Source organism: Salmo salar, chromosome ssa08, assembly GCF_905237065.1.
Source record: "Salmo salar chromosome ssa08, Ssal_v3.1, whole genome shotgun sequence".
In the NCBI taxonomy this organism is placed as follows: domain Eukaryota; kingdom Metazoa; phylum Chordata; class Actinopteri; order Salmoniformes; family Salmonidae; genus Salmo; species Salmo salar.
The window spans coordinates 20,469,293-20,479,336 of record NC_059449.1 but is presented as its reverse complement, the minus strand read 5'-3'; the positions used below and the strand labels follow the sequence as shown (position 1 = coordinate 20,479,336).

The window sequence follows — 10,044 nt, the reverse complement described above, 5'->3', positions numbered from 1 at the left end:
TCTGTGCTATAGTCTAACTAGTAAAGGGCATAGGGAGATGGAGATATAAGGTATACAAAGGGAACATTGGACAATATAATGTATTTTGCTGGATAGAACATCACTGTACTATCTACAATGAAGTCTTGGAAAAAGACATCTATATAGTCCTCTTACTGTAGAGACAAGTCAGGAGATATGAGAGATGGATTGTGGTTACCACAAGGCACATTCACAGGAAGACTGCAGATGTAAATTAGATGTTAGCCAAATCTGTTGCAATGTATCACTTCTCACATCTGAGACATGTGTTTTGTCGTACATTGTCCCTGTTCAAATAAACGTAATAAATGAAAATAAATATATTCTACTGTTATTGTAGCCTACATTAAGAACGACACTTGGGTGGTTGATGAACAAATATTTAGCTGTTTTTGTTATTATTATTTTTTGGATCACTGGAAAATGTTGTTGTATTGAGTTACATTTTATCAGGAATAACAGACACCTGGAAAAGATGGGAGGCACTCACAAATAAAGTATTACTTAGATGTATTATTAACACTCACAAAGGACACATTTCAGCCATCAAGCATTTGTCAAGTAAATTTCCCTAAGGAACATACTGTAATGAATGACTTCATCCATGTGATAATTCTGTATTGTGTTGTTCTTATGACCTCACAGAACCATAGTTCTCATAATAGAAAGAAAGCTTCATTATCTACTATGCACCACAGTCAACTTATTCCCTCGTTGTATAAACATAGAAACTTGATACATTATGGACACTTTTGAGTCAACACAAAAGTGACGAGAGGGCAGGAAGTTCTAATGCAAAGACACATTTTCTATGAAGTCATGTGACTTAGGCTGCTAAATCACACTCAAAGAGATAGCAGCTTAACAGGAAGGATAGACCTAAAGGAGAAAGAACATTGTTGCATGGTGAATGCTATGACCATACTTGTATTATGAGTTTAAAAAATCAAGTTGTATCTAGAGGGCAGGGAGTTATAATGCAAAGACACATTTTAGATGAAATCATGTGACTTTTCCACTACCAGGGCTGGTTTCTACAAGAGGAGGGGATATGGTGTATAAACAGTAATTTCCTCTTCTAGTCTCTGTGCTTTGAGTCGTAGTCTTTCTCCTCCCCCTAACTGTATCAATTGTGGGCGTCTTAATGGTGACAGGGGCAGGAAGTTGTTCCCCTGCTCAGACGATGCATGGCTCAACTAAGGTTGAGTGCCACTTTATCGACTCTGCAGTAGCTGACCTCTGACCTCACCTACTACGAAAATGACCTCAATAAGAGCATTTTTACTTTAGCATTTGGCAGTTACATGCAACAAAACATTATTTATACAAATAAATCTATAAATATGGTTTTTGAACACTAACATTTGTTTATAAGATTGATAGATGTACTTTAGTTTACAGTCGATGTTGGCCATTAGCCAATCTGCATTTCTCAACGAGTTCAAAGCACGTGAATGTATCCAACTGGTAATTCATTACCACCTTCCCACGTGGCTATGAATGCAGAATTAGGTTGCTTTCCCCTGCTCAGATTTTGCATGCATCATAAATTACAGTCAATTCAGAAAATCAACCAAATTCCTATTTAGTAATTCTCCTAATTGAAAGGCATAGTTTAAAAATTGATTTCAGTGTACTTCCTGAATTGACTGAAATGGAAATGGGATTGATCCCAACCCTGACTGATAGAGAATAAGAGAGTGAAAGTTGGCCTTGCCTTTCCTATTAACCTGGGAAAGGGGCCTGAATACATTTTAACTGGACCACTTTAAGGCAGCTCTTCAGCCATGCTAGAGAACACCACACATTAACTGATTTATAGGATAGGATGTTCAGAAATGTCCTCTAGCATTACTACTAACAGCATGAATATAAGTTGGATTTATTACCCTCAGTTATGACCATAAATATATGCTTGGGTATTGCACATTTGAGAGTCAATCATTTAATATTTACCTGAATTAGGTTTAGGTTTATTCCTGCCTGTCAGGCTAAATTAGCTAGCAATATACACCTCTCCTTTATAGTTGGTATAAGACAGCTACCATTATTCATCAGGAGAAGGCTGAACGATGAATGACTAAGCATAAATAGTTCATATTAAGTTATTTCATGGATATTTCATGGCACTGTAAAATAAATGGCCACTGAAAATACCACTTGACCACTTGTTTTGTTGAATCCATCAGGTACTGTCAAAGAAACATTATAAACTGGGTGGTTTGAGCCCTGAATACTGATTGGCTGACAGCTGTGGTATATCAGACCGTATACCACGGATATGACAAAACATTGGTTTTTACTGCTCATATTACGTTGGTAACCAGTGTATACTAGCAATAAGGCACCTCAGGGGTTTGTGGTACATGGCCAATATACCACAGCTAAGGGCTGTATCCAGGCACTCCGCGTTGCGTCCTGCTTGAGTACAGCCCTTAACCTGCTGTATTGGCCACCCCCCCGTGCCTTATTGCTTAAGTATACAATGGCTGCTAATTTTCATGGACATTGTATTGATGCTGTAAAAATATTGCTTTTGTGGTTTTGTAGCATTCTATAAAAATATATTCATCATAGAATATAATATGAGATTAATATGGCATTATGTAAGCAAGCATTATGCAAAAAGCTATCAACACAAGCATTATTTGTATCATTGTCTTTGTATGGCAGATATTACACTTTTTTAGAACTGTTATAGGTTAATATGCAACATAAGTGCTCAGATAATCATTTACAGTAAAATGGCTGTCCAAACCTAACATGGCTGCCCAAACCAAGGAGTGAGAGTTATGAAGTCAATCATTAACTTCATAATGACACCATGCCGACAGTCTCTGCCACTTCTCTGCTCTTTTACAACATGTTTGTGCAGATCATCAGTGTGTGGTACAACGTTCAGTAGATTTTCTAGCGAATTCAACAACAATATTTTTCTTGTCAAAGTCTTTTTCTGCCTTATCTCTGACTCTCTGTTTCTTCTTTTTTAGCAAGTCTTTGTCCTCTCTTATCCGTTTCACTTGTCCCTGCAGGTCATCTATCTCTTTCTGTTTTTCTTGTATAGCAGAGTCTTTCAGATCCAGTGCCTTCATTGCTCGCTCTAATTCTGACTCCAGGTCTTCCTTCTCTTTCAGCTCTTTTTCATACCCCTGTTTCAGTTCTTCCGCTCTGCTCTGGATGGCTCTCTCCACTTTTTGGTACATGTCATTGGTGTAACACCTCCCTTCATTGTCTTTCACCATGTCTGTTACTTTGTCCATCAGCTGCTTTACTTGCTCACGGTCGTCCAAGTTCTCATTGTTGAAGACGTGGTATCTTTTTCCACATGTCTCAATGAGCTGCTGCAGGCCTTCACCAGCCGCCTGGATAAAGTCCTCAATGCTTTTCTTCTTTTTTTCCAGTGTGTCTCCATGGGTGAAGAGAATCATGGTGTGTCTGACTGCTGCTTCGCCGAAGATGTTCCTGATCCTTGCAACAGCAGTGTGGTCTTCGTCTGTAAAACGACCAAGGGCAACAACAAGCAGGAAGACATGGGGTCCAGGGGAGGAGAGAGTGATGCACTCCACCAGTTGGGTCGTCACTGAAGACTCTGAGAGTTGAGTGTCAAACAGACCAGGGGTGTCAATGACTGTGATGCCCATCTCACTGCTCCTATCACATTGTTTGGTCACAGACTCTGCAGCGAAATCTACTATGAACTCAGTTCTCCCCAGGATGGTGTTTCCTGATGCACTCTTCCCTGCTCCAGTCTTCCCCACCAGAACAACCCTCAGCTCGGAAACTACAAATCAAACAAACATCATTTTAGTTCAAGCCCATCAAATCCACCTTATTGTTTTACTGTATGTGTGTGTGTTAATTAACACCTATATTTTTTTAGCAAACTAGGCCTAACTTACATTCTAAAGGAGACATCATGCTGGCTCTTCTGTCTTTTCTGCTTGAGCTCACTGTAATATAATTAACAAGTATGCATCAACATATTGCTAAAGACATCACTAAGACAAATCACATTTCAGATAGGATTAATTGAAAATAAAAAAGTAAACAACACAAAACAACTGTCGGTGTATTTGGCCATATGCCCAGGCTGTTGCACAGTCAACCAGAGCAAGAGCTCATATTGCAGATGGATTTTAATATTTGAGATTTCCAATATGAATGCAGGCTATTATATGTTAAGAAAAATGTTTCTTAACGAATGATCAGTGAGTAAATTAAATGGGTAGATAAACACCTGGTAAGTAAAATTCTAATTTAGTAAGCGACTGTAGGCCTAAGTTATTTATTACCTTTGAAATAACATTATTTTTTAATTCTCGTTGGTTCCAAAATTATATGAAATCCAACAGATCAAAATAAACATCAATCAAATCAAATCACATGTATTCGCCACATGCGCCAAATACAACAGGTGTAGACTTTACCGTAAAATGCTTAGCTACGAGCCCATCCCAACAGTGTTAAAAAGTAAGACAAATATTGCACACAGAAAAAGAGAGTAGCACATTAAAAACAATAACGAGCCTATATAAAGGAGTACCGAGTCAATGTGCAGGGGTACAAGGTAGTTGAGATGGACATATGTTTTGTAAAAAAAAATCATTATTATACACCAAAGTGAGTTACAGTAAATTTAAACACAGTATGGAGTTGAGTGACTTTTCAAAATGGCGTATTGTACTTTGAAAGTGTGGTGGGTAAATCACCCAAATGTACGCAATCCCCAACACCATTGTGAGAATAAACAATAACGCAAACCTTATGTCATCATTATGCACTTACGGTCATGTTTTTCACATTGTGAAGTCGCCATCGCAGTCGATGTTGCCTGAAATTCCGAAATGTATGAATGACTTTGTTGGATTAATCTTTAGTCACGTGCATAGTAACGCCTAGTACAGTTTGAGATGAGCATGAAAGCCACAATCTGTAATTCGTCTTCCAGGCGAACGGCAGCCCAACCACTTTTTTATGCTAGAGAGAGGGGTGGACCTGGAGAAATGCAACAATTCTTAAAACACATAAATATGCTGTAGATGCAAGGACTGGAAGTCCATGAAATCAACATGTATAGTTTAAAAAATATGTTTGGTTTACAAATACTTTTCGTACAAATAATGGCTTAAAACAACATTTTTTTGGTTATTCTGACTCAAGCTCATGAAGCAGTTATATTAAAGCTCATGAGACGAGTTCTATTTGTAAAGATCATTTGGTGTGTATCATTTATTGAAATTACCACTGAACAGCAGTTACTAATACAGATTGCCCCTTTAATATTGTGGTCGACCAAATTAAATTCACATAGCACATAGTTAAAGTAAATTATAGAACTGTTATTCGCATGAAAGCAAAACTGATAAACGGTGGATACGTTCTATTAGCGCTATTTCTATGCTTCCCGTCGTTTACATTTTTACTTTCGCTTTTTTACGAGTTTAAAACAACTGAAAATACAATTGAAGAAAATATATAGTTAACAGTTATTTAGATTGAGCAATTATTCTCTACACTATACATGTATTTTTATCACATAAACTGAAATAAGGCGAACATTATAGAATGTTAGCTACCAGGTAAAGGCAGAGCGAGTGTTACATATTGAACCCTGCAGTCCAGAGCTTCCATTTTTATCCAAAGGTTGCTGCGGGTATTTCTAGGTTGGCTTTCAGTGTACATTGACTGTAGGCTACATTGTACCATCAAACGATTGATACTGTTAATTCAGTGGCGTGATGATTGTACCAGATATGTCTTCATTGTAATCTACATGGATTAACATTTCCTGAGGACAAAATTGGCCAACTTCAACAACAGTTTCAAGGTAAAATCATGACCACGGGCTAACGTTATATGACAAAAATTTGGCAGAGTTTGAGGGCTAGCGTTACTAGTTAACGTTAGTGTTTCAACTGTAAGAAATGTTTTTCACAGTATTTTAAATATCCAATGAAGACATTTCGCTTATTTTTTGTTTAAATCGTCTTTCAAAGTACAGCAAGACCAACATTTGGTTTATAGGCCTACAATTGAGGATGAATCTACACGGTAGTGTACACTTTTGTCAACATTGTCTCATTGTAAGAGTCATTGTTGCGTTGGTAGAATACCTTAGAGAAGGGAGTAGACCATGCTTCTACAGCAGTTCACATGGTCTACCAATGACTTCACCAACTGAATGTTATATGAAATTCTATAGGCTTCCTTTTGAGAAATGCATATTAATCTCAGACACACAGAAGTAGCCTATGGATTAAAAGAGCTATGTATTTTACTTTCAATTATAGTATACATATGTACACAATATAACCATATATACACAATCAAGATTATATGAATATCTTTATATTGTTACGTTTTGACATATATTTATCCCATTTTTATTGCACCTACTTATTTTGTTGCAGACATATCTGTAACACACAGCATCCCTGGTTGTGTACAATGAGATGACATGGATCAATCTTCCTCTCATGGTAAGACAACAAGTCAAAATTATCAGACATTGAGGTATTTTGTTAGTTTAATAGTATATACAATTACATATTTTTTACTTTGGCAGTGTGATGCTTTATCACATGGACATCATCTTAACCATATGAGTTTTAATAAGCCATATTTATTTTGAAAAGGGTAAAATAAAAACTGCTGTCAGTTTATTTTAGCATATGTCTGAGCTGAGAATAAATCATATTTGTGTTTTTTTTCTGTTGAAGGTTGTCTTATGGAGATTGTGCTGGTGGGGAAAGTTGGATGTGGGAAGAGTGCTTCAGGAAACACCATCCTACGAAGGGAGGTGTTTGAATCATCATTTGGTTCCTCAGCTGTGACAAAGACTTGTAAGAGGGAGACAGGTCTGGTGTGTAGGAACCGAGTCACTGTAGTTGATACTCCAGGACTGGACTGTGCTGAGGTGTCTTCTGATGAACTTATCAGGTCCTTGTGGCTGAACACACATGGGAACATCAATGTCTTCCTGCTGGTGATCCAGCTGGGCAGGTTCACAGAGGAGCAGAGAGCAGCAGTACAAAAGATGGAAGACATGTTTGGCGAGAGGGCAAGGGAGTTCACAATGATTCTCTTCACATATGGAGATCACTTGAAAAGGACACCGATAGAGGACTTTCTCCGAAAAGCAGGTGTCCCACTGAGGCAAGTTGTAGAGAAGTATGATCACAGATACCATGTGTTCAACAATGAATCTGGCTCTCCAAGCCAGGTGACAGAACTGTTTCGAATGATGAGCAGAATGCAGACTGTGATACAAGACAAAGTGTACCACATTGATTACTGCATGAAGAAATCCTTGAGAAGAAGAATGTGGTTTGGTAAGTTTGTCCAGTTTCTGCGTATTTAATTTAACTTAAGCTTATTGCTTAACATTAATTTAAAAGGATGATTGTATCCAATAGTATTTCATAATGACTGTCTATCAATGTATTTCATAGTGACTTTCAGCTACAATTTAAACAATGGCTAGCTATACCTTTTTGCACTGAACAAAATATGTACTACATTTGACCTCTAAAAAAGTAATCTTGGTCATCCCACAGGACAGAGACCAATGGAGGAGCTGAGGATTGTTCTGGTTGGTAAGACTGGAGCAGGGAAGAGTGCATCAGGAAGCACCATCCTGGGGAGAAAAGCTTTTAAATCAAAGTTTTCTGCTGTTTCTCTGACATCAAACTGTGAAAAGGCCAGAGGAAAGGTGGATGGGCAAAATGTGGCTGTTATCGACACCCCAGGTTTGTTTGATACTACATTGTCCAATGACGAGGCACTGAGAAAGATCGCTCTTTGCATCTCTCTGTCTGCTCCTGGTCCCCATGTTTTCCTGGTTGTGATCAAGCTGGGAAGATTCACTAAAGAGGAGCAGGAAACGGTGGCAATCATTCAGAAACTCTTTGGGGAGGAGGCTTCAAAATACACCATGGTTCTCTTCACATGTGGAGGTGAGGTTGAAGGAAGAACAATCAATGCTTTTTTACAAGAGAGTCCAGATCTTCTGAGATTGGTTACCAAATGCCATAGGCAGTATCATGTCTTCAACAACAAAGTCCAGAATCCCTCTCAGGTCACTGAGCTGCTTGAGAAGATAAACAAGATGGTTGAGATGAATGGAGGAAGCCACTACACCAATGAGATGTTCCAGGAGGCAGAGAGAGAGATTGAAGAGGAGAAGAACAGGATCCTGAGAGAGAATGAAGAGCAGAGACGCAGAGAGATGGAGGAACTGAAGGCAAAGTTTGAAGGAGAGTGTCTAAGAGAAGAAGAAGAAAAGCTGAGAGAAAACAGGAAAGAGAAGCTAGAAAGAATGCTGAGAATGCAAACCGCTTAAGGGCAGGTGCCTTAATCGGAATGACTGTGGGAGTAGTTGGAGGCCCATTTGGTATGGCAGTTGGTGCGGCATTTGGAACTTCAGTGGGAGCTGTAGTAAATGCATGCAGTTCTCAATGAGAGTCCATAACTACAAGATGTTTGACTTCATTACTGTACCTTCATAAGATCAATCTGGTTTCTGTTCTGTATTCATTATGTCTATAACTAAACCCATCCTGGTTTCTGTTCTGTATTCATTATGTCTATAACTATACCCAGCCTCTTTTCAAACTGTATTGTTGCTCATTATTGTTTAAAATAATTAAAATAACAGGAGGGACCAATCATGCAACAGGAGCCGTGATTGGAGGAACAGCTGCAATGTCTCGTCACTTCTATTCTGGGGATGAGTCACAGCAGCTTAATTGAATTGAGTTGGAATTGTATTGTTTGGCATTGTATTGCATACAGCTTGTACTATTGTCATTCTTATGTTGTAGTCTTTAACTGTGGACCCATTGCCTTCTGTAGATATACACTGTAAAAAACATTAAGAACACCTTCCTAATATCGAGTTGCCGCCCCCCCCCCCTCCCCTCAGGACAGCCTCAATTCATTTGGACATGGACTCTACAAAGTGTTGAAGCGTCCCACAGAGATGCTGACCCATGTTTGACTCCAATGCTTCCCACAGTTGTGTCAAGTTGGCTGGATGTCCTTTGGGTGGTGAACCATTCTTGATACACACAGGAAATTGTTGAGCGTGAAAAACCCAGCAGCGTTGCAGTTCTTGACACACTCAAACCATTGCGCCTGGCACCTACCACCATACCCTGTTCAAAGGCACTTAAATATTGTGTCTTGGCTATTCACCCTCTGAATGGCACACATACACAATCCATGTCTCAATTGTCTCAAGGCTTAAAAATCCTTCTTTAACCTGTCTCCTGCCCTTCATCCACACTGATTGAAATGGATTTAATAAGTGACATCAAAAAGGGATCATATCTTTCGCCTTGTCAATCTATGTCATGGAAAGAGCAGGTATTCATAATGTTTTGAACACTCAGTGTATATTCTATAGATATACAATTTAACCTGGATCTGCTTCGCCCGATGTATGGGAGGAAATGCATGACTAAATGCAGAGATATTCAATGTTTTTATATATATTCAATGAGGACATTCTTATCATGAAACAGTTTATAAAGCTAGTAGCTATGCTAATCAGAAGTGTCTTGCATGAGGAAGGATAGCCTCGTGAGACACACTGATCTAGTATTGAAACATACTTACAGTATGTACGTATATATAAGCTCTCAAGGTCAGTGTGGCTAGCAGGGCTAGTGGAAAGGTTCTGGTAAAAACAACATTATTTCAGGATATCTTTTATGCAATGATGTGAATTAATGTCATAACCTGTATGTAGGTGGCAGGGAAGTCAGGCGCAGGAGAAACCAAAGTGGTTAAAAAATGTATTATTTATTAAAGAAAACTAACTCCAAAACCAACGTACTCAATAATCCGGGTAAACAATAACCCGTCGCACACCGATACATAATCAACACGTACATAACATAACAAACAATCACCGACAAGATTATGAGGGGAAACAGAGGGTTACATACACAACATGTAATTACTGGGATAAGAAACAGGTGTGTAAGGAGACCAGACAAAACCAATGGAAAATGAAAAACT

The 10,044-nt window shown here is 38.6% G+C and overlaps 2 protein-coding genes across 3 annotated transcripts; one reads left to right on the top strand and one right to left on the bottom strand.

The window, feature by feature from the left end:
- Positions 1 to 514: 514 nt before the first annotated feature.
- LOC106610418 (GTPase IMAP family member 4) lies at positions 515 to 5,043 on the bottom strand. 2 transcript variants are annotated; one of them, XM_014209785.2, is made up of 3 exons: positions 4,807 to 5,043; positions 3,921 to 3,971; positions 515 to 3,802 (listed from the first exon to the last, which is right to left on the bottom strand). In XM_014209785.2, the coding sequence occupies exons 1-3, from the start codon at positions 4,835 to 4,837 to the stop codon at positions 2,901 to 2,903; spliced, it is 984 nt and encodes a 327-aa protein (XP_014065260.1). In that variant the 5' UTR covers positions 4,838 to 5,043; the 3' UTR covers positions 515 to 2,900. The 2 variants fall into 2 exon arrangements, with proteins under 2 accessions (XP_014065260.1, XP_045578923.1); XM_045722967.1 differs by lacking the exon at positions 3,921 to 3,971 and having other exon boundaries at positions 4,807 to 4,906.
- A 394-nt stretch (positions 5,044 to 5,437) lies between these two features.
- On the top strand, positions 5,438 to 8,718 carry LOC106610419 (GTPase IMAP family member 8). Its single transcript, XM_014209786.2, has 4 exons — positions 5,438 to 5,848; positions 6,432 to 6,500; positions 6,741 to 7,352; positions 7,578 to 8,718. Exons 2-4 carry the CDS (start codon positions 6,479 to 6,481, stop codon positions 8,360 to 8,362), a joined length of 1,419 nt encoding a protein of 472 aa, XP_014065261.2. The 5' UTR covers positions 5,438 to 5,848; positions 6,432 to 6,478; the 3' UTR covers positions 8,363 to 8,718.
- Positions 8,719 to 10,044: the final 1,326 nt, after the last annotated feature.

Bases quoted from the DNA above. Each gene is read 5' to 3' on its own strand.
- LOC106610418 (XM_014209785.2), bottom strand. From the start codon at position 4,837: ATGGCGACTTCACAATGTGAAAAACATGACC. The intron at 3,972-4,806 runs GTAAGTGCATAA...ATTATATTACAG, and splicing joins ACAATGTGAAAAACATGACC to TGAGCTCAAGCAGAAAAGAC. The intron at 3,803-3,920 runs GTAAGTTAGGCC...TTTGATTTGTAG, and splicing joins CATGATGTCTCCTTTAGAAT to TTTCCGAGCTGAGGGTTGTT.
- LOC106610419 (XM_014209786.2), top strand. From the start codon at position 6,479: ATGGATCAATCTTCCTCTCATG. The intron at 6,501-6,740 runs GTAAGACAACAA...TTTCTGTTGAAG, and splicing joins GGATCAATCTTCCTCTCATG to GTTGTCTTATGGAGATTGTG. The intron at 7,353-7,577 runs GTAAGTTTGTCC...GTCATCCCACAG, and splicing joins GAGAAGAAGAATGTGGTTTG to GACAGAGACCAATGGAGGAG.